General features: G+C 41.1%; 1 protein-coding gene across 2 annotated transcripts in view; it reads right to left on the reverse strand.

Annotated features, from left to right (window-relative positions):
- The window catches only part of Exoc2 (exocyst complex component 2), a 160679-nt gene that overhangs the window by 55994 nt on the left and 79554 nt on the right, over window positions 1–25131 (reverse strand). For both annotated transcript variants that reach the window (XM_057787504.1, XM_057787503.1), the window contains exons 12-20: window positions 22896–23021; window positions 18912–19036; window positions 9177–9242; window positions 8868–9025; window positions 8324–8445; window positions 7014–7075; window positions 2035–2115; window positions 1470–1529; window positions 885–946 (exon numbers count right to left, since the gene is read on the reverse strand). In XM_057787504.1, the coding sequence (XP_057643487.1) occupies window positions 885–946; window positions 1470–1529; window positions 2035–2115; window positions 7014–7075; window positions 8324–8445; window positions 8868–9025; window positions 9177–9242; window positions 18912–19036; window positions 22896–23021 (862 nt within the window). The remainder of the gene's footprint in view (window positions 1–884; window positions 947–1469; window positions 1530–2034; window positions 2116–7013; window positions 7076–8323; window positions 8446–8867; window positions 9026–9176; window positions 9243–18911; window positions 19037–22895; window positions 23022–25131) is intronic.

The raw sequence follows: 25131 nt of genomic DNA on the forward strand, positions 1-25131 counted from the left end.
ACGCCTTTAATCCCAGCACTTGGGAGGCAGAGGCAGGCGGATTAACTGGTTTTTTGGGATGATTGGTATTTGTAAATTACTGTTTATAAAAAATTGTACTGGTACTGTTTCTTGTATACTGATATGTTAAATATTGAATGTGAGTGTTCCTACCTCTATTTTGGTATGAGTATGCTTATAACTTTGTCTATATTGTATTGATACTTCTACCATATTACATTGTACATTTCTACCTCTGATACTATGACATTGTTTACAGTTGAAGATCATTGTCTTCATATATTGCACAGTTGTTTATTCTTTTAGTCTTCAAAGTTAGATAGGTATTCTCTGTGAGTTCGAGGCCAGCCTGGTCTACAAGAGCTAGTTCCAGGACAGGCACCAAAGCTACAGAGAAACCCTGTCTCGAAAAACCAAAAAAAAAAAAAAAAAAAACCAACCAAACAAAACAAGCAACAGCAACAACAAAAATACCAATCTGAAAAAAAGTTGAAATATAAAGAAATGCTAGCTAAAACAGCCCTAACTAACACAGAGTTACATATGATCAGAGCAGGAGATAAAGTTCGGAAATTCGCACCACCTGTTAGAATCCATCAATGGAGGAATGAGAAATTCTAGCAAAGCATAAGACTGACTTCACCAGATCGCAGATCTGGCTGCGATCAGTGACACAATGTTCTGGTGGCATAGTGAGCCAAATACATACGATCATATAAAAAAAGACCTACAAGAATTAAAAATGTGGGGCTGAGGAGATGGCCGTTTGTATAGTGCTTGCCACCCAATGTGAGCAGCAGAGTTCAGCTCTCTAGAACCCATGCAAATACCAGGTGGATATTACTCTTAAATTCATCAATGAGATTAATTACATTTTTACTTACTGAGTAGTATCTATGTCTGCATCAGGCTTGGTGCTCAGTTGTTCCAGACAGTATATAAAAACCTGGATTAAAAATAGCAAGTTTCAGTGATATGAGTTTTCAGGTATTAATCTATTTGAATATTAAAACAATTTTATATAAATTAAAGCAGAACTGTCTGGCCAATAAAATATAAGGCAAGGGAGAGATACGCCTAGTAATGTATCTGTAATGTAGGTGTGTAGGTGTGTAGGTGTGTAGGTGTGTGTGTGTGTGTGTATATGTGCGAACTAAGTAGCAGAAATATATATACCCCATCAATGTCTAACTACAAAAGTGACAGAATATCATAAGCACTTTGAATCAACTTTTATGTATTTACTTATGTTCCTGAATACATTTTAGGAGAAAGACCCCTTTCGTTTTCCTTATTCATTCACAAACATGCTCAATTTCACTTATGTACCTATGAAGCACAACTTATTGTAAATGCTTTTGCACACAGATGAGATTTTAAGAGAACTTATTTAATAGTGATATGAACATTATCAATGGTGAGTGACAGATCAGTGCACGGGTTCAGTCTCTACCACTGCTTTTAGTTACCTGCATGATATTGATGCTTAGTTGGCAAACCTCCTCCTGTGTTTTAGGCTGTTGGAAGACCTACAAAGGATTTAGATAAAAAAAGTTTTGATTTTGCTAAGCAAACAAAACGTTTTGCTTGAAATACTAGACGTAAAAGCTAAAACACCGAATACCACTCTGGGTGTCAGCACCCTCACTCCGAAGGGCTAGCCTTAGGCAGCTTCCTACCAGTGGGTTCTGATCCCCAGTTGGCTGGTGATATCCAAGTCAGACATTCAATCAGTCCACAAGAATTCTGCTCTACTCAAAGCTGCTGGACCACATTTTATCTGCTCAGCCTGCCTTGGATCCTGAACTCAACACATCGAAGTAGAACTTACTAAACAAAAGCATTTAGAAGACAGAACAGCTCTTGGACGTCAATGACTACTATTTATTGTAGTTCCCAGGCAAGGAATTTCTTTTCTTTTTGTTTTTACATCCCAACTACAGTTTCTCCTCCCTCTTCTCCTCGCAGTTCTTCCATACCAGGTAGGGATTTCTTAAGACTGGCTAAGGCATGTGGAAGAGGGCCGAAACTCACACTGGCTTCTCCAGGCTTGCAGTCGACAACAGCCTTCAATGACTGCAGGGAGTGCATGATGGTCTGTTCAAACTGATGTGGCTGAAAGAAAGAAAACCTCCTATTTATGGAGCTGAAAGCAACCAAAAGCTCAAGTCTCCGGAGTTACAGAAAAGAACAAAGACACAATCTGACCAGAAGTCTAAACGCAGTGGAGTTGAGACTGGCATGTTTCAAAAGGGTTAAATTTTGAGAGTAAGGCTTTTTTAATTCATGTAGACTGATTAAATTTTTTTTAATCAAAATTGTCCTTTCATAGGAAACTGATAAGGAGCAAATGTAAGGCATGCATATGATGTATAAGCTCAATTTTCTAGGTGGGCCACCTCTTATACTGCTCAGTCAAACCTAAAGTTCTAACAACCATCTGGAGGATGTACAGATCCTTAAAGCTGAGTAAGTCACTGTATCCATTTTCTACGTACACTAAGTCAAAACTGAAACTTGCAGCCTGCCTTTAATCCCAAACCGCGGGAGGCAGAGGTAGGCAGGTCTGAGTTTGAGGCTAGCCTGGTCTACAAAGTTAAGTTCTAGGAGAGCCAGGGTCACGTAGAGAAAGAAACACTGTCTTAAAAAAAAAAAAAAGAAAGAAAGAAAGAAAAGAAAAGAAAAAAAGAAAAACAAACCGAAAAGAGAAGAAAAGAAAATGAATGGATAGAAAATAAAAAAGTGGGAACAGATTTTAACATCCTAGTGCCTGTGTTATGTGATCACTTGAAGTTCACATGAACAGATCTGATAGAATTCTCACTACATGCTTTTCCAAGTTGAGAGGCATCGAACATGACAGTCACAGGTTTTTTGTTGTTGGTTTTGTTTTTTATAGACATGAAACTGTAACTTAAACAGTAAGAAGCATCGTGGAGGAAATACTAGAGCTCATAAAGAATGGTGTGGGAGGGTCTTCTCTCTAAACAGGATGGCCAAAGTCCTGAGAACAGGGAAAAAGGTATGAGGACATCACGACACATGAGAGGACAGCAAACCACAGGACTGAGGCCTCAGTAAGACAGTGAGTTGCTGGCACTGAACACAAATGCAGAGAGGGATTAGGACCTAAGATTTGCAAGGGCTCCGAGTGAGGCCAAGACTAACACTGAACTAACACTCTGGGCAGGACATCTTCAGGAAGAACTAGAGCCACCAATTTTTTGAGGGAGTTTGGAAAAAAGGAGAAGAAAAATCCATACACATCAAAAACAAAACCAGTTTACTTTTCTAAAATAGGGCCTTGGTATTAGTATCACTATACTGACACACAATGAAACCACTAGAAGCACCATGAAGAGTAGTTAAAAGTACAAGTGGGAAAAGGAAGAATAGGCCGAACCATAAACGCACAAAAGTCACACTGTTCACTACTGCCGAGCATGTGCGAAGCCTGGGGTTTGAGCCAAAAGATTGCAAAACAAAGAGAGAACAAATGGTCAGATGGTGACCTGCTTATTAGCCTACCGTCCACAGTCAGCACAGCTATCTAAGATGATTAAACAAAAACAGGAAGCACATGTTGAGAATAAAAACTGAATGTCACCTGTGGGCAGTGAGACGTTGGCATTCATGTGAGCTCACTTAGACATCATGTGTTAGGATCTCAACTAGACTTTCGTACTCTTTACACCTATATTAGTACCATGAATGGACAGAAAATACCAGACAGCTTAGAGAGCAGCTTCAGCCAAGGCAGCAGTAAACAGTCTAAACGATTGCTCTTCCTATTCTAGAAACACCTGTCTGTTGTCAGTGAATCACCCACCTGTAGGAGGTTATCAAAACCATTCTAGTTCTGAAAGAAATCTCCAAATTAAATAAAAAAGAAAGAAAAAGGAAGGGAGGGAGGGAGGGAGGGAGGGAGGGAGGGAGGGAGGGAGGGAGGGAGGGAGGGAGGGAGGGAACAGTATGTGATAAAACAGTACACTTTCACCTGATCTGTTGAAGAGCCTTGGTGAGGGTATAGCTAATGAGGGTCTAGCTAAGACACTTTCTAGATGCAGAGCAGCCATGCCCTCAAAGGCTCAGCTCACTTCCAGAGCACACATGGGGGGTACTTCCTAATCCCAGGCACAGCAAAGGGAGAAGCAAGCGTTCTCCTCAGAGGGTTAGATCAAAGTTCAGGGCATGTAAATGAGTCTGTCCTTAGGGTGCACATGCACAAAGGGTTGAGCTGCTCAGAGCTGGGATGTGGGCTCCTGCTCTCTAAATCTTGACCCCTCTTTCCTCTTGAGAAAGTTCTGTGCTGAGCAGCTACAAAGGTCATCAGCATCATCAAGCCCACCACGATAGCTGCATTCTTCACCAGCATTTGCTAGAGGATGTTTTAGCTGACTCCAGATGCACCACTTCAGTGGTTTGTTTCACACAGCCCACAGGGTTTAGTTCTTTTTAACCCTATGTGTATTCATGTGACGTCTGTGTGTAGCGAGGGCCAAACAAAATGAATTATCTTGTGGTTATCACTGCACTTAGGGAAATCCAATTTTACAAACAGAATAGAGCCATGCTTCCCTAATAATAATCCAGTCATTTTCCAGGGTTCCCAGCAGAGTTCTACTCTATGGTGCAAGCCACGGGAGTCTGCACATGCTGACTTACTGACCAAGGTGCTAAAGCCAGCACCTGCGTTGTGCTGGAGGACTGAGTGTTGGTCAGCTTTTGTTTTTCATGAAACAAGGACTTTTAACTTTCTCAAACTGAACATACAGCTTTTTTTCCTTCCTTTGTACAAAATTCATTTGACGCAGAGATCAAGCATGGAAATTAAGGTAACTTGTTGTCTGCATGGTGTCCCGGTTGCTATAAGCATTAACTTAACAAATAAAATTCTTTGCCCAAAACTTTGTAGTTCACGTCATGCTTTAGTGCACAGAACCACATCTACTTCTAAGTCCACACTATGAAGGCATTCTGCTCAGTTTTGGTGAAGGGAGACTCAGGCCAAAAGGATTCTGGGTCTTCCCTAGGAGAGACTCTGACTCTCAGGAGGGCAGTGTTGACTCCTCCATGCCATCATTCAGAAGAGTGATGTGTGCTATGGTCATAAGCCATAGAGGAAATATGAGATATCCCACGTCAGACAGCTTAAGAAGAAATTTTAACACAGCATCTCTTGTTGCTTAGATCTGCCAGTTACCCTGATACAGCACACAGTCATCTGAGGGAGAGCCTCAGCTCTGCAGCTGCCTGGATCAGATCACCCCGTGGATGTCTCTGGAAGGCTGTGTTGTTAACTGATATAGTAGGGCCCAGTACACTGTGGGCAGCACCAACCTAGACAAGCTGTTCTGAACTACACAAGTGAATGGGAATATAAGCCTGCAGCCAGCCATCAAACATCCTGTCCCACGGTTCTTGCTTGATGTCACTGGCTGTGAAGTGAGTTCCTTGACTAACGACAATGCCACGTGGAATAGCCTTGAGTTCTTGCCCTGACTTCCCTCAATGATGGGCTGTGACCTGGGCTTATAAGCTAAAGAATTCCTTTCTTCCCTAAGCTGCTTTTGGTCAGAGTACTTTAACACAGCAGCAGAGATAAAACTAGAAATTCAAATGACTTCAAAATATAATCAATATAAAAACTATCTTCTTAGTATTTTACATATCTCAGGAAGTGATGAGCTAAGTACCACATACACTCTTTCTCTACAAGGCTAGTGTGAGAACTAATCAAAGAATACTTTAGATTTAAGTGCAAATAATGCAGTCAACAGAACAAATCCAACCAATTAAGCATTTTAATCTAAAGATCCTCTGAAAAAGAATCCGTACTGATTATTAAAAATAATGAACTTTCTCAGCTCATCTCTTGCATGATTTAACTTAGGAAACACTGGCGGTAGCTATGTCTTTTCTAAACTTAAACAACACTGGCATCCATTTATACTGACCTGGAGTAGAGCCTTGAACTTCAAAGAGACAACCAGCCCCAGCTTTTGAAGTGAGACTACTTCCCATGCAGACTCCAGGAGAAGGAAAAATGCTGGGTGGGATCTCTGTTCCTAACTAACCAGTGGTTTATAATTTGTGGGGCCAAATCCACTTTATTCTTGGCAGAAACTACAAGTTCCAAACTCAGGACTTACTTTCTCTCCCTTGCAAAGGAGGACATGAAAGAGACCGGCAGTAGTCATACTGCCGAGGAGCCACTTCCTCAGGCTTGGGGATGTTTTCGGCCAACAGACTCTAAAGACAGTGGCTGTGGCGACTTGGACTGCTCTACATTCCTCCTGACAGGAGTGAGGCTTAAAGGACCACCAGGACAGCCAGACTGAAGCCGGCACAGAGGGTCACCCTGGGCTGGCTGATGACGAGCTGTGCGGCCAGCACGAGGAAAGGGCACCCACTGTTGTCCTGCGTAAGTCTCCGTTTCAGCAGCCACTCGGTTCCTACCAGACTGCCAGGCACCCCTCGAACAGGCATGAAAACATGAAAAACTATGAAAAGTATTCTCAATGGCACTTAAAATTCTAAATCCACCCAGAAAGAGGATGTTTCTAGAATGAACACTCTAGAAATAGATCATGAGTCTGTTTGCTGCCTGACCTATGTGGAGCTGCCTGCACTGGTTTATGCCTCTCCCTTGGGTTTGTTTTAGCTTTGGGGACAGAAGCATCATTCCTCTAGCTTGCATTTCTGAAAACTCCAAGTTGCTAAGCAATGCGGAATTAAGCACACTCTAGTTTTAAAAAGTAATGCAAACAGAAGTAGTGATATAGTAGTGGTCCAGGCCAACACAGATTCTACTGTTTTCACTCATTTTAAATGTCTCTGATCAGCAGTAAGCAAAACTGACTTTGGGAATGGACATTTTAAGATCATGACACAATTTCTAGAAACCAGTTGGAGTTATAATGCAAAATGAACATGATCCTTAAGAAAATAAACACATTTCTCTTGCCTGTAACAAACATTAACGACTAACAATAAAATTAATTTAAACTTACTAGGGAAGTCAGTCCTTCATTGTCAACAATCCAATCTTCTTTTTCAGCTAATCTCTTTATTTCTACGTGGAAAAGAAGGACACAAATACTTTCTATGAAACTGTCTCACAGAACTTCAACGAGACAAAAACATCCATGGGCTGTGGCTTTTAATTATTTTACATAAGTTTGTGAAAAAAGAGATACAATGCAATATTTACAGATTTGAGGACTTAGTTATGTGTTTTTCACATTTTCTAACAAATGGTTATTTTGTTTATTTTTAGAAACAGTTTCTCTGTGTAGCCCTGGCTGTCCTGGAACTCACTCTGTAGAGCAGGCTAGCCTTCAACTCAGAGATCTACCTGCCTCTGCCTCCCATGTGCTGGTAGGATTAAAAGCATGTGTCACCACCATGCTCATGCAAATACTTTTGGGTTTTTTTCTTTGTTTTTAGCAGCACAGCCTAATTTGGAGCTTTCCAGATTAGGAGCAAAGAAGCCTCACAACAGTGATTACTCTCTCAGTATTCGTCACCAAGTGCTAGACATGTGCAAAATCAGCCCCCTATGCAGTCTAGAGTCAGGGTGAGTCCTCCTTCTCACTCCTGAGCGGAGGCTGGCTCCCTCTTGAGGAATGGCACTTGCCCAAACCTTCAGCAGGGAGGCTTGCTGAGGTGAAGATGGAGGGGAATGTTTAGATTCTTAGCTGGATTCCATTCTTTTCCCTGACACAAAGTACTATTAACTACCAATTCTACGTGCAGGGTCTTCCACACTTAAAGTCCTGGTGGCCTATGTTGTTTATAACAATGTTCGTATTTGTTTCCTTTTTTAAAACACATTTAATACTTCAACGGTCATGTTATAAAAATAATTTGGTAGCCTTTTGGTAGCTCTATATAGAAAATTCTGGAAAAGTTTCAAAGTATAAAGAAAAGCATGTATAATTTCTAGTATCCACAGAAATACTGCCAATCATATTCTGATTTCATGTGATTTTAAAATTTACTTAAAAAATATCCACAAGTTTCTTAAACAGGGTCCACATTTTACATAAACTTTTCTATCCAACAGCTTCTATTTAAAATTTGTTATTTTAAATAAATTCTTAGCTTCAAGTACATCCATCTTACCTTCTGCGGTGTCTTAAATATCAACTAAATTATTTTTAAAAGATACTTTTTAAAAAAAGGAAAAATTCTATTCTACAGTTAGAAATGAATAAATACATGCAAATTTCCCTAACATTAGTTTTCTCTTATTTTCAAGGCTTTGGAAGCTTTCTAGGGTAACCTTGTCAAGTAAAAGCTACTAATTTTACTAACATACCTTCTGCTGTATGCTGCAACGTCACCATTATACAACGTATACGGAGGTCCAAAATTAGGTCCTGGATAATCTGTAACATGTCATTGGGAATTTCCAGGGCAGTCAATGATTCATACGTCAGCCTGGCAAACAAATGAAATACAAGAGAGTAAATGGGGCCCCAAGCAATCCCTGCCACTGCTTGGAACTATCCTGCAATTATGGCGAACAGAGCTTCTGAGCAACAGCACGGGTGTTGAAAGCGGAAAGTGGAAAACGCAGCAGGGACTGTACAGGGTCCCTGCAATAGATGGATGCACATAAGTGTGACACTCTCATCTAGCACTAACACCAGGAATGCTTAAGAGCTGCTTTGTTAGATCATAAGTGAGAAATAGGCAAAGCAGCAGGACAGAGAGATAGAAAATTGATTCTTGGTTGACATGTTAAGCAACACATTCTACTCTAGGGTACTGACTGTTTTCAAAAAGCACTAAAGCAAACAAATGCATGTAAACCCACCAAGCCCTTTCAATGAGCATGGCTCCCATGGGTTCACACTTACCTTATGGTCTGGATAACATGTGCGAGCCACTGCCCTGAGAGCTCTGCCTGCACCTCCCAGCCTCCATACTGCCTTCCATCACCCTCTCTGAGGCTGAGTGGGAGCAGGGCTCCCCGGATCAGCTTCACCAGGGATTGCATAACTTCCTGAATCATTTTCTAGAAAAAGCAAAAGCAAAACTGCATTATGATCATCAGTCTGGGAAAGCTTGTGCTGAATGATCAAACACATCTTGCCTATAAAGTTTTCCACAATGTTGGAGAGAAAACCTAGTGCCCTGAAGAGTTGACACTCTCATCCCTCACTTACCTTGAAGTCATTTTGTCTCTGCCTTACATTCTTGGATCTTTCAATCTGGCCTGACTTCTCAGCAGTCTGAGAAATTGGAAAACAAACAAGTATTAGTTCTCTTTTAGAAATAACCTAGAAAAGTTAAGAAATGCTTTAACATCTATACATGAAGACATGAAACTTAACATGATTAAATGAAATGCTAAGACATAACCAGAGAAATCTTTCTTATTCCAAAAGAAGCTAGCCTTCCTCTTTCTAAGTTCTGGTATGAATCTATGTACAAACCCAATAAACAAGTTGAAACTACAAATTTTGTAGTTGCACTGGGTGTGCCATTTTCATCAGCAACCGACACAACTAAACCCCAGTGTATCATGCCTATGCTGGTGTTCTTCCCATCGTGTCTCGGGAACAAAGGAAGAGTAAACTCTGAATTAGTGAAGTGATCCCCAGGACATCTGCTCCATGTCTTCCATAAATATTTATTATAAACACAAGTACTACATCTGCTACTTTACTTTTATTTATAAATCATTGTCTTCTCTACAGTGTACCTTAGAGAATACATCCTACCATTCTAGAATCATTTATTTCTGTTTACTCATAAAGCCTATGTTTTTCTTTACGTAATGTGTGGAAGACTGTTTTCATAGCTAAGAGAAAACTGTTCAACAAGAATTCTTGTAGTTTTTTATTAATAAATGTTCTGACAACCAAATATTACTACATAAAATACCCTAAAAGGACAAGCTTATGATCTTTTCAGATAAAGAAGGAATAACAAAATTAAACACTGCAAAACCAAACTCTTGATACTTCATTAATACAACACAAACCTGTTAAGTTTAAAAACTTAGGTACTAGCCAGACAGTGATGGAGCACACCTTTAATTCAGCACTCAGGAGGCAGAGGCAGGAGGATCTCTGTGAGTTCAAGGCCAGCCTGGTTCACAAGAGCTAGTTCCAGGATAGGCTCCAAACTACAAAGAAACCCTGCCATAATAAAAAAATAAGTAAATAAATAAATAAAAAAATCCAGATACCGTTGATTAAGGTTAAAGATATGTCAAAAAACTCTTCAAGCTAAATATTTAGGCACATCATAAATAATTGCAGCATTCCCTTGAAGCTAATGTGGGAATATAAGTAATGCTTTATCTAAGCATACACACAGAACACATTCTAGAGACACAGCACGTAGAGCTGAGTTCTACATGAGTGTTATTGACGAGAATGGGTGAAAAGGGTAGAGTGTTCTAAGAACCAGCACTCAATATACATACAGCAATACCCTTTAACTCACATGTGTCTTTTTTTTTTTTTTTTTTTGGTTTTTTGAGACAGGGTTTCTCTGTGGTTTTGGAGCCTGTCCTGGAACTAACTCTTATAGACCAGGCTGGTCTCGAACTTACAGAGATCCGCCTGCCTCTGCCTCCTCACATGTGTCTTAAAACTTCATGTAAGCTGAAGCTTTTATCACTTTTCCTGTGTGAAAATACACTTTTGCTTTCAAACCTAAAAATGCAAACTGCAGGTTTACCTATTAATCACGGAAAAAGCTAACTCCTGAGAGCACTGTCTTATGCCACTCCAAATGTTTTGCTAAACAAGATAGATTATATCTTTATTTTCGATACAAATGAGAAATACCCAGAGCATAGCAAGCAGGAACGTGCCGAGAGTAAATGTTCAGTAATAAGCAAGCTCTGGGTCAGCCTGAGTGTTGCAAGGGGCAGATCATGTGCACAGGTGAGATGCTGCTGCAGCCTGGAAGGTAGCACACAAAAAACGCTTCTCTTCTACACTGCCAAACCACAGGGCTCTACTGATCTCATTTCTGCTCTGTCCAGCTCACTGATACACAGCAGCCTTCCCGATGCTGCTATTTGTCAGATCTCAGTTGTTACACATTTTTCTCTTCTATCTTCTCTCATTAATTTTGCCTATAGCTTCAGATATTATCTCCCATATGGGTACCTGCAGACCAAACCCTCTGAGACTCATAGATCTCAATTACCTACTAACTCTTGAATAATTCACAGGAACCTTGCATGCAGCACAATAAGGAAACCTGTCATGTTTCCTCCAAGATACTTTGTGAATGGCACCTGCTTAGTGAGAAACCTGCTTCATTGCTGTATCTGCTTGCTTGCCTTCAGTTCTCCCCAGGATCCACCAGCAAGGCCTGCACCCTGCCTCTGAATGCAAACTGCACCACTACTTTCTCTGCACTTCCACTGACAACATCTCTCCCATCCCTACTCCTCCTGCACACACAGTCTTAGGGCTTCTTCCCATGATTCCCTCCCAAAGGCAACTGGCCCACTGACATGGAAGCCTGTTAGGACCTGTGCATGCCAGGGCTCTCCTTGGAGCCTCCCCTTGGTGATACATGTGCTGTGTGAGCTCCTTTGTCTACTTCTTATATGCTAAGGTTCAGTTGAGAGATTATGGCTTCAAGTCCGTTTTCCTTTGCATCCTACTACTGACCATCTTCATTACAAGTCTGGCTTTGTCCTTTTGATAGATATTCACAGAATTAAGATGAGTTTTTAGAAATTAACTTTTAATCGGCTTATTCAAGAGGGGAAGTCATTGTTTTATTTACATAGTATCTTTAGCATTTTAGAATGGACTTATGCATGCACGCTACATGTATGCACATGTGTGTATATAGTCTGTATATAAGTGTGTATCAGTACCTGGCATACTGTGATTAAGATCCTGTTCTGAACATGCTTTCAAAAGCATTCCTACCTTCAATCTGTGCTGATCTAAATGCTTTCCAAAATCACCGAGGTATCAAGTCTCATGACAGACTAGCCAGTCATCAGAATATAGCATACTATACTTATTGTACTTACTACACCACGCTATGCTACACCACATCACACTGCACACACAACACCACACTACACACACTACACTGCACAAAACTACATTACACCACACTATACTACACTATGGCTCCTGAAAAGCCTGGTGAACTCAGGTCTTTCTTAGAGACCTAACTGTCAACAAAATGGAAAGCAGGGGGCTGAGAGTTTTGTGTGGTGGCGACAGTTTCTGATAGTTTTGATATTATAGAACTCAGCAATCCCGGTATAGAAGAAAGGTTCATAATGTCTGCCCTTTATAAAAGCAAATCTAACTTTTCAGCTTTTAATAAAATTTATATTTGCTTAAAGTTCTAGGACTTGAAAAATGTTGACTCCTAATGTTTAGCAATTATTTGGTGCCTTAAAATAGACTACATTGAAGCACACCCACAGTGAGATAGTGTTGGTACCTGTTTCGTTAACTAAAGCCTCAATTCTTTCCTGCACACACAGACCAAAACCAGTTTGTGGTGAGCCCAACGGCAGATTTCACTGTTCTGATTCACATGGGCCCAAATAGTTAAAGAAGTGACTATTGTTTAAACTGCTAGAAACTTCCAACGAATGGCCTCTTAATAACCCAGGTAGTTCTACAATAAGAGAAATAGGACGCTGACGTGAAGTGTGTTTAAAGTTCTCCGATATCAATTATCTAAAGTGCCAAGTCTCCTCCCAGTGTTCACTCAACCATGTTTCTGGTTTCACTCTCCAGCTCTTCTGCTTCTTGCTACTTTCCTGCGGTGGCTTCCAAGCTTCTCAATAGAGAAGAAATACTCTAAAAATGTGCTGAGTTTCTGAAGAGAATCATGCTTGCTACTGCAAACTTTAAAAAAAAGTTATGGACATAAATACAAACATCACAGGCTAGCCAATTCAGCAGACGAATAAAATACATTTCTTTTCATTTTAACACTATGTTGTCATGAAATCCGAAGGAGGTCACAGGCTTCATCTACAACCAAATGTTTATATATTTACTCTAGGTAGGACCTATATGGAAGTGTGTTCTCTTTTAACTGATATAGCAAAAGATTAAAACCATTTTTCAACTTTATGATTCTTGAAAGACAGAAACCAACTACTCTGCATGTGAGACGTGCCACCTACAAGAAATGATGCAGCTGGGAGGAGGTGGTGCATGCCTTTAATCGCAGCACTCAGGAAGCAAACGCAGGCAAATATCTTCACTCAAGGCTAGCCTGGTCTAAAGATTGAATTCCAGGACAGCCAGGACTACACAGAGAAACTCTATCTTAAAAAAAACAAAAACAAAACAAAACAAAAAGAAATGATCTGAATTACTGGAATAAAACACTTGGCTGGAAAATCCATTTTCTAGGGGACTTGTTTTTCTCATGCATTAATCTACCTTGACATTCTTTTGTGCTACTGTACAAGTTCATCAGTCTGTTACTTCCCACCGCTACTAATCTTGTTTACACATATGTGCCAGGCCAATGTCATTTCAAATACTGGAATAATTCTGATGGGGGACATGACACTAGGGGCCTACTGCTTTTTAGACAAGAGTCAACCACTGGGCTGCATTCTCCAAAACTTAGGAACACAGTTTTCCAGAGTATCTATGCGCTGTTTCTCCTCAAGATCTGTACTTGAAGAGATGATAATGCCACTCTTCACCAGCAGTAAGCTTCACACCCTCCCAAATGGGGACAGATGCATACTGTGACTAAGATTCTCAGTAAATGTGAGAAACTGCAAGGGAAGTACTGCTCGTCACATACACAAGACCTGCAGATCAGAAGAGGCCAAGGTGGAGTACAGAGGTCCAAAGGGAACTACAGAAAAGGACTTATGACCTGCTCTTCCCAGCGCACCAGAATCCTAGGACTGCAGAGTCTGCAGAGACCAAAGGCACCCCAAACCCGTAAGAGCCCGAGGTCTGAGAACTTCCCCTATTAACTCAGAGTAGCTGTGCCAGCAAACTATTCCCTAAGTGCTGCCTCTATTGCTTACTTCCTATCATACTCTTGACTCTGTAACTTAAGACGGTTTTGCTTGTATATTGCTCCGTAGGCTCTTCGGGCTGCTGTTTATCTTCTCCACCCAGTTTACTATGGCATTCGGCCACTCTCCAGCCACATCTCACATACTCACTCTCAGTCCCACACCTTTTCTTCTTTCTCTCATACTTCCCCCTCATCCTTTTCCTTCTTGATTGTAAGCTTCCACATATTTAATACTTTCTATGATACATGGACCCAACGGCATCCCAACTCCCTCCCCTCTCCCCAGCTACTTTACCCATTTCATTTTTTTGAAGTTGATCTAATCCTTGATTCTTATCTTTATCAACTCTACTTTTCTCCCACTTCTAATCTTATTAACTAAAATCCGCATCTACTCCATACCATGCTTGGCTGTGTATCCTCCAGGAGCTACTGAAGTCAAAGGGACCACTGTTATTAATTGGCTAATATGTCTTTTGCACAGTGGTAATAGCAAGCAGATGTGGCTGTTCTTCCAGCTAATAATTTACTCAAGGCATAATACAGTGTTTACAACAGATAACCATAAACTCCTAGACCGAGGAATTATTTTATAAACTACACATTCAATTCTACCATACCCGAGTCCCACCTGAACACTGGAAATACCTCAACAGCTGAGAAAAAATATACAAAACAACACCAGATGTATAAATTACAATGCAGTAACAAAAGAAACTGAGTAAGACAGCACAGTTCTTCCAAAAATTATTAACCCTACAGCAATGCCATCTAGTGAGAGTAAGTTAAACAAAATTCCAGATAGAGAACTCAGAATAATTTCAGGTATGTTCAAAGACACAAGCAAATAGCTGGATAAATAAGGAAGATGACACACGACATGAAGAAGGAATTCAACTAAGAGAACACTAAAATGTTGAAACAAAAACACTAAGTTCAAAAAAATTCTATGGAGTCTCAGGAATAGAATGAATCAAGGAAGGAGAGGACAGACTATCTGGGGTTTAGGGCAAAGCAGAGAAGCTTGAACAATTTAACACGGAAAAAGATAACTAATAAGATGATACATCTGAAGATACTTGACAATCTGAAAAGCCCAAACCTAAAGACACTTGGCATAGGAGAAAAAAAAACCTTGTCCAAAAGGCATAGAAGCATTTTCAAAAAAAAAAAAAAAAAAAAAAAAAAGCATAAATAGAAAACACCCAGAGTTAGGAAAAGAGATGCCACTCAGTACATAGGGGTATTTAGGGTACCAGACAGACAAGACCAGGAACCGCCTTGTGTCGGATCATAATAAAAACACTAAATATATAGACAATAAAAAAAAATATTGAGAGTAACAAGAGAGAACACCAAGTCACATGAGAAAGCAGCCCATTAGAATATGACTAGACTATCAGTCTGAAACCTTAAAAGCCACAATGGCTCCAACAACAACTGTCTACACAGACTCCATATACATACAATAAAGTGACCTATCATAACTGGAGGAAAAATAAAAACTTTTCATGATAAAAACAGAACAAAGATATTTATGACACTAAGCTCTGCAGAGGATACTTGGAGGGACACTTCTGACCAAAGAGAAAACAAGTCCATCGACGAGTCCACAGAGGGGATGAGCCGCACTAGAAGTATAGCTAAGCAGGAGAATAAGGAGGAAAGAAAACACTGTGAGATCAACAGGGCGGCAGGAATCAGTACTGATGGTCTCAGTTCCCCATTCCAAGAGCACAAGCTAGTATACTGAACCAAAAAGCAAAGACTGTCTATTTGCTGCCTCCAAGGAATGTACTTCCCCTCAAAAGACAGACAGCACTCGCAGATAAAGGGTCGAGGTACATATTCCCAAGCAAAGCGAACCTTGGAAACAAGTAGGTATCACTTGGCTGATATCCCAATTTAGTATTGTTTTTAGGTAATACATGTTTTTCTGAATTCCAGAGCTATCTATTGTATTATCAAACAAACAACAACAACTTGAGGCCTTGGTGGTGTCTGGGGGGCCATGCCACTGCCAGAACCATCCCAGTCTGAGTGGCCAGTGCTTCCACCCTGAGCCAGGATGCCATCTGGGCCCAAGCTGCTGCTGAGGGCCATGTCTGAGTCCATTGTCCAGCTGTAGGTGGGGTCTGTGCTGATGTCTATGGCCCATGTCACCTCAGGGATCCACAGGAATCATGCGTGATGAAATCAGAGGACCATCCTGAGTAGGCCCCGCCCTTTGCTGGCCCTGCCTCTCTCTAGACACTGCAGCAAGAGAGCTAGCTGGCCCTGCAGCAAGAGAACTAGCTGGCCCTGACCCTCACGGGAGAGCTGACCCCTTCAGGAGAGATGGCTGTGGTGAGGGAGAACTAGCACTGAGAGCACAGGTATAGGGGAGCTGGCCCCACCCCCTTGCCTGAGGCAGGTGACCCCAATGGCCTGGAATGACCAGCTCAGCTACCACTCAGGCCCATAGCCAGGCCTTGGGTTGGCCCACCCTAACATCTACCCCATCTAGAACCTGCTGGAGTTCGTGAAGGGACAGGGCCTGTGGAACAATACCCACAGGATCTCCATGACTCAAGGAGGTCATGGGATATCCCTGGGGAGTCCGGTGAGGATCCAGTGAGATGGTGTACTAGAAACCAGATGCCTTAAGCCACACTGAAATGAACACTTGCTAGTAAAGTTTATTGGACAAAATGGTATACTATGTGACACACGAAGGTCCCCAATGCCATCACGACGAATGAAGAGGTATTGGAGAGGTGGGGAAGCAGGAGAAGTGAAGAGGTTTGTTGGTTTTGTTCTTATTTTTGTTTGTTTACTTGCTTTAGTTTGAGGCTTTTTAAAAATTTTCTTTTCAGGGAGCACTGCAAGGGTGAGGGGAGCACATGGGGGAAATAAGGAGGTAAGCGGAATTAGGGTACATGATGTGAAATTCCCAAAGAATCAATAAAGCAATGTTAAAAGATTACATCCTCTCCCAAAACAACAACACACAAAAAACAACAACAACAACAACAACAAAAACCCCTTTCCAACCGATTCAAGAACACATTTAATTATCATGAACAGGTTTGTTATACTCCAGAGGTGTGGGCATCATTAAATATACATATCAACTAATGTTATAAATTGTATAATGGTTGAGATCTCAAGGACAGAAATCATCACATGGTCATCTTGATAGACACAGAAAAGGCTTAACAAAATTCAGCATCCTTTCCTGTTAAAAGTTATGAAAATTCCAGTGACATTCTTCAATAGAAAAAGAAAAATTTAAAATTCACATGGAAGTAAAAATGATCCGAGAGAGCCAAAGCAATCCTGAGCAAAGATAGTAACTGCTGAAGGTAAAACCATACCTGATTTCAAACTATACTGTAGAACCATAGTCATGCAAACAGCATAACACTGGCATAAAAACAGATATGAAGGTCGATGGAAAATAACAGATGGCCCAGATATAAACCTCATACCCACAGTCACTTGATTTTTGACAAAGGTAACAAATACACACATCTTAACAAACAGCACTGCAAAAATTCAATGTCTACATGCAGACGAAACCAGATCCTTGTACAAAACTCAACATCAAATGGCTCACGGACCTCAACAGGAAACCTGGCACTCTGAAACTGCTGGAGGAAAAAGAGGGAGCACATGTCTAAATAAAGGCATAGGTAAAGTCTTTCTGATACAAATTCAATCGCTCAGGAAATAGGCCAGTAATTGTGCTACTTTCAACCTTGATCAGAAAAGCTTCTTTCTCTAGTGGGCAGAGACTCATAATTGGTCAAAGAGCCAAGAACAAGTGACCAAGTGCTCAGCCCTAAGGGGACACATGCAGAAGATGATGCAGAATGAACTGAGGGGCAGAAGACAGGGAGGAGTGCTGTGAGCATGCCCTCTCGACATGCCATGCCTACTGACCCTGAACTCACAGCAGCTGTGGTTACTCCAAGACCGACACAAAACCAAGTCCATAAAACTCAAGCAGGAGAGGGCACAGCTCATGAGGCTCCAGCCCTACCCCAGGAGCCACTGGCAGATGTTGGTCGCTGAGAGAGAGAGACACCATTTTCTTTGAGGATATGTACCCGGGAAGGTTAAAACCGACACTAGTGAATGTCCAATTCCCATGTGTATATATAAGACTAACTGGGCTCTGTGGGTGGTGGTGGGAGACACAGGATCAGGGCTGCTTGATGACATTGGGAAGGGGGCTGTTGTGGGCAGCTGAGGTGAGTTTGCGGGAGAACAGGTGTGGATATGATCAAAATAATTGTTTACATATGCGAAATTCTCAAAGAATAAATTGAAGACATTATGTTAAAAAGATACTCACTAAACGCTGACCCTGAAAATGTAGAAGGTTATAAAACAAACAAACCAAGCCAGGGACCCACCAACCTGTGTCATTACTAAGTTCTTTCCCCTGGGAACTCAGACCTGTGGCCGAGCTCCAGGGGTCCTCCTTGACTGTCCTTTGGTCGCACATGACAGCATCCGCGCAATTTGGTCTGATTGACCTTTCACTCCATTGTAAATCTCTAAAACAATGTCTAGTTCTCTTGTTAGATGTGTATCTCATTTAACCCTTAGAATCACTTGCTGAGCAAGAGAGCCTTGCTAGTCTGTTTAGTTCCAGACAATCACATAACGAGCTCAAAGTCCCAGGAGTTTAGAATGCATTTAATTGATCTTAAAAAGGTGAAAATGGTTAGTTTTGGTGGGTGGTGTTTTTATTTACTTGAGAGTTTCTTTTATAATAAAGATTATAAATTTTAAAGAAAGTAGATGAAGGTGTTAAGACTTTTAAGTCTTGAAAAGAGAACCTCAAAACCTTAAGTTTTAAGACCAGAAATTCAGTGACCCAGTTCCACCTGTAGGCAGAAGTGTATACAAACCTCACTGAAAAGACTTCCATTAACATATGAAATCCAGAGTTTCCAGAAGTTAGGCAGCTGACTTAATACAAGCTTCGTTAATTTTTCAACAAATGCCACTCTGTGGGGAGTTTTGTACCTCCATGCTAAAGGATAAAAGAATAAAACATTATGAATACATAGCTGAATCAAGAAGAAAAGCATGCTGAAAGTGACCCTGTCTCCTTCCCTTCTTCCTCATGAGGCATTTCCTTAGGCCTCCTACTGGCAGCACCAGGCAGGGGGAGGGGGGAGGACAGCAGCTGCAGAGACCTAAGAGGTCAGTGCTTCATCCTTGTCCTTAGGGTTCTTAGTTTTTCTTTAAAACATCAAACATGGGGGCTAGAGGTGGCTTAGAGGGTGAGAGCACTTGTTCTTCAGAGGACTGGGGTTCAATTCCCAACACTCACATAGTGGTTCATAACTGTCTGTAATTCCAGTTCCTGGGGATCTGACACCATATTCTGACGCACAGGGACAGAAGTATAAGGTGAAAAGTGTACCAAAACCCCATTTAATAGAAGAAAACAAATGGAGAAATTCATGAATACTAGCCATTTTCTGTTTGTCCTACTTTTAGCTATGAGATCATCATGCCCTCTATGGGTTCCTCTCTACCTCCTCATTCCTTACACAGTAACCACCAGGAACACCCTGGGGTCCAGTCCTAACACTTACTTGGCCTCAGGGTAGGGTATTCATTCACTCTATAACCAAACCCAGGCTTCTTTACAAGCTATCCCAAGGCAGGGTTGCCTTGTGGTTCAGTATCAGAAATTTGTGCAGCATGCATAATACAGGTTATTCCATCCTAGGCTGAAAAGAGTGAAGGCAGACAAAAATAAAGAAACACCAGACAAAAAGTGTTGGTGTTTGCATTCCAGTGACGGAGGGGCTCTGCTGATTTATTTTAAAATGCTTGTTACCATCCTGATTTGCTAATAGACCTCCAGAAAATAAGCTTTCAACGAAGATGTGGAAGGCTAACTCTCCCCTTCCCCCACTAGCCTGGTGAGAAAGAGCCACTATTACTGATTTCATGTCATTCTTTGCCAAATGCTTTCTCTCTCTCTCTCTCTCTCTCTCTCTCTCTCTCTATATATATATATATATATATATATATATATATACACACACACACACACAAACACACACACACACGCAAACATAAATATGTTCTCATCACTCTCAAATGTCCTGTAATTGCTTGACTTCTGAAACATTTGGCTCTCTCTCCTCATCACTGTTCCTGTAAGTCCACATTCATACAGAGAGCACTTCCCTCTCTCTGAGATACAGACTGTTTCATCTAGAATTACTCAAATTAACAAGCTTCCTTCGAAAAGTGAGACTGCCTTCCGTGTTTTAGTTAAAACTGATACTTTCACTAAAAGAAATGCTCCTGATTTAGCACATGTGCAAAAAGAATAAACAAGATAAATAAATAAGCAAGAACCGCTGGGTCAAAGAGTGCAGCTTCAGCAAATGTTGAGAAGGGACTGCATTGCCCGTGGAGGGGGTCTGTCCACTTGCAGGAGAAATCAACAGCTTTGTGATATTCTCACCAGCAAACAAGCCGCCAAACCCGAGACAAAATATAACAAACTCCTCAAGGGCTTTGTGAGACTCAAGTACTAACTGCCCATTAAAACTGTTATTGTCATGAATGAGAGCAAGGGCCTGTACCTGCTTAACCACCCTTGAGGCTTCCTTTGGCCAGTTCAGGGCCTCTATACTCGGGCACATCAGTATTTCCATACTGTGGGGAAAAGACCGAAACTCATTCTCAGTGGAAAAAGGCGTAGTTCTTTATATCTAAGGGTACTGTAAACTTAAGATTTGTTCCTCTGTTGAAGGTTGGGGTCCATGAAAAGTCCTCAAAAGACCACCAGTCACGATGTAATCAGCAAGAGCATTTTTATTATACCACAGGCATGTGGGGTCGTACACACCTGTACAAAATGGAGACAACCCCGAGACAGACGCATAAGCTTTTAAGCAGAGCTACAGGAATTTTAAAGGCAGTGTGACCATTCTATTTAGAATTGACTTACCCAAGTGGCAATCATATTAGTACATTTCTAATTGGTTAGAGCAAGGAGGAGTGGGCCCAGGCCATAGCTTTTCCATTCTTGGGCAAGTCTGGACCTGTGTGGGGGTGGAGGTGGGGATGTGAAGACCTAAAGATTATCTGTGAACTTATCATACAGCTGTAAACTGCTGAATAACTGAGCAAACTTTGTTTTCAAAGTTTCTAGAACAGGCAAGTATATATACCAAGAAGATATCATTTGACAACATGGCTTTTTTCCCTAAAAGTAAATGATAACACCAAACTATTTTAGAAATAGCAGACAGCATGTTGCCAGCAATGCACAGGCCAGAGCCAGAAGTATCATGGGTTCAAAATAAGAAAATCTTTGAAAACATTAATTTAAATCCATTTTTTATAAGATCCAAGTGAGTGTGTGTTTTAGCTGCATGTATGTATGTGCACTGTGCTGTCTGATGTCCATGGGTGAGATAAGAGCATTGGAGCCCCTGGGTCTGGCGGTACAGATGGTTGTGAGCCACCATGTGGGTGCTGGGAACCACACCTGTGCCATCTGCAAAAAGCAGCAAGGACTCTTAACTCCTGGGCAATCTCTGCAGCTCCCAAATTAAATTCTTTAAACTGAAGCACTGAAAGATTTGCCTGAGCACAGCAGCTGCATGGCATTTCCTCCAAGAACAGTGTTTCAAAGCACTGTGATTCCACCAGGTAGCTCTCTGACCTCGGTTCTGCATTCCTACTGCGGGACACTCGCCTGTACCCTTATCTCATGGATTCTTTGCTGGGAAGTAAGTGAAAGCAACATGGACAGAACCCATGACCCTGTGGTCACTGAAACTGGCAGAGAGCTCTGAATGGTCCACATGCCCCTGTGTACTCTACCCAAGCATGTATACAGCAAGCAGTGCAGACATGCAATCACCCAGATTCATACACACTGCACACACAAATCTCAAGGCAGCCGATCATGAGAATCATTCTGTAGCACCGAAGAAAAAGAGGGAATTCTGATTTCCCACTGACTTAAAACCAACAAAATTTTATTTGAGAAACCACAAGAGCAAAATGAGAGTAAATTCAGCTCCTTTCTTAAATCCAATAATAAGTATTGTAATGGAAACCATTTTATGATGGGAAAATGACTTAATAATCATTATTTAAAAACAGCAAATTGATTCCAAAGTTGACCAAATCTTTTACAGCAGATTTCTAGGTGAATTATGTTGTTGCATTCACAGCAGCGGCAAAGGCTGGCACAGCTGCTGGACAGTGATGTCAGACAGACTCTGGAGTACTGGACGTGCTGCTGCAAGAACTTAGCATACTGTTGTGATGTGGGAGTCCCCTCTGTGTGTTGCTTGTATTGGTTAATGAATAAAGAAACTGCTTTGGCCTCATAGGGCAGAACTTAGGTAGGCGGAGAAAACAGAACTGAATTCTGGGAGGAAGAAGGCAGAGTCAGGGAGATACCAAGAACCTGCCGGAGGCAGACATGCTGAGAATTTGCTGGTAAGCCTCGTACTCGTGGTGATATACAGATGAATAGAAATGGGTTAAACTAATATGTAAGAGTTAGCCAATAAGAAGTTATAGCTAATGGGCCCAGCAGTGATTTAATTAATACAGTTTCTGTGTAGTTATTTTGGGGCTAAGCTAATCCGGCGGCCGGGACAAACAAGTGGGCCCTCCTTGCAACACTGTTGCTCAGTCATGCAGGCCTGTGCAAAGTAGTAAAAGTAATGTAGTTCCAGGGCCTGCCCTGTGCAGCATGGGGGACCAAGAGTACCATATTCTCTTTCATCTTTTTTACTACCTGCCAATTTTCTTAGGTATTAAATGGAGTCTTTTCTACCACATCCTTTCGGAAGTATACAGACCAGAAAGATCATGCAGAAGAAGGGGTGATAACTTACTGTCATCGCGACCAGACTGAAAGCTGCTACCCCTCTTCAGTGACGCAGTCTGACTGAGATGGCCCAACACTGAGGAGCGCACATCGTTATCAAGGTCCAGCATGGGGCTGTGTGGGCCTGGGTTACCTGGAAGAGAGATGACATTAGCTATTACCGTGGGCTTTGATGTAATATAGAGCTTCCTCAAGACAATTTCCTACTCAACTGTTCCATTCTTTTACATACAGAATTTAAAGTTTTCTCCAAATAGCTTTTGCTTTTTAAAAAATTTCTTATGGTCCTGAGGATTGAACACAGAGCCTCATTTAAGAGTTCTGCAACCAAGTTATGTACAACCCTAAACAGATTTACGTTATTTCCATTATGACACATGCGGAGAACTCGGTCCGCCATTCTAGCTTAATACAAAGTTCTAAGAGTCAATGTGGTGGGGTCAGTGCACGATCTAATAGTGAATACAGCAACCTAATATGCATGCTTTGCCGATGCTCACGGGAGACCTGTCCTTTACTAAACAAAAATGGAGGAGCGGACCGAGGTGGGGGTGGGAGGGGTGTCGACAAGCTCTAAAATAAATAAATAACTTTGTTTTATGGAAGAATGAATGCAGCAAAATTAAGTGTGGCCATAGTACAAATGTAGACATTAAGAAGTCAACTTTTGCAAAACAAGATCTGGGGTTAGAAAGGAAACTACCAGCTTCCAGCTCCTGTTTCTCTTGCTGCTCCACACATACGTATTTACGACATAAATGCCACAACTCGTACTGGCTTTTGCTGGCTGGCTATCTCTTTGGAATATACGATTTGATTCTCCATTTTCTCTCCTGGTGCCTGCCGCCAAATTAACCTTCTAACCTCATGCTAAAGCCTGCTTCCATGGAGAACACCACACCAGTCATGAAGTACTTAGGAAGCAGTGGCAGGAGGATCAGCAGTTTGATGCCAGTCTCAGCAACAGAGCCTCAGGAGTAAGAACTGAGTATTTTCTCTCTCCAAGCCCCACGGCACTGGACCTTGACGACTCCCTCAAGATAAGAGGGACTAACATTATCACTCACTAGAAACTATATTCCTCATAGTTTATAATTTAAAGATATGATATTTTCATGTCCTAAAGAAAAAAATTTAGAAATTAAAAGAATATTTTAACGAGAATAAGATAGCTACTCAGTAACATCTAATAAGTATTTACTGGGCAAAGCTATGTGCACTGTTCTGGAGGAGTTTAGATTCTGGCTGACTGGGGGCTGAAAATAAATATAGCCCCACTTGCTATCAGAGAGTGCAGTGAGAAGGAACAGGACCCTTTCACAGGTCCTTGCTACTGTGCATCACTAAACCTGGCTACCTACTACCAGTGGGTTTTATAGAAAGGAAATTATGTCACTTAGACAATTTTTTTGTGGGATACAATATTTAATAACTATGTTCTGATGACTCTGCCAACTGCTGTGCCTTTACTCCTACTTTGAAATATATTATATATAAAACAAGACATTGAAAAATCCAGAAGGTAAAAAAAAATTAAAGGGTATATGATGCAGAGTTTAAATGTGGTGTCACTAATAACTGTCCGGATCTGGAATGACCTTGTAGGTGAGTCTCCACCACACCTGTGAGGGAAATGCTGACAGGACAGAGTTAACAGAGATGGGCAGAGCCATGCTGACAGGGCCAGCACCGTTCTCTAAGTTGGGTCCTAGATTTACAGGACGTTTCTTGACTGTGGACAGACTCTGCTGCCTAGACCTCGCCACAATGGACTGTAAGTACAACTGAGCAGGAGGAAACCTGTCTCTCACAGCTGCCTATACACGGCATTTTCTAATGGCAACAGGAAAAGGAATTAAGACAGGTAGGAGAAAACACCGTATGTTTGATTTCTTTCCACATTAAATAGAAAAAATCTGTATGGAACTTTTCACAAATTATGACATTTTACATTGTAGTTTACAGTCTTCGCTGTTATTAATCATAGAATTCAAGAAATATCAAATCAAATTCTCTGATGTACCAAACACAGATATTAAAAACTTCACAAAATGCTTTTATTTTATAAATATATGCTGCATTTTACTTTTATAGGCTATGAGTTCATATGTTTATAATTAAGACGGAAACATTTCCAGGTCTTATATAAACTATTTATATTCCTAAAATATTACAATTACCATTGATTAAGTGGATCCTCAGAAAATGTGTTTCTCTATAAGTGGTATTTTAACAACTTTAAC

This window comes from Chionomys nivalis, chromosome 13, assembly GCF_950005125.1.
Source record: "Chionomys nivalis chromosome 13, mChiNiv1.1, whole genome shotgun sequence".
NCBI classification, from domain to species: Eukaryota; Metazoa; Chordata; class Mammalia; order Rodentia; family Cricetidae; genus Chionomys; species Chionomys nivalis.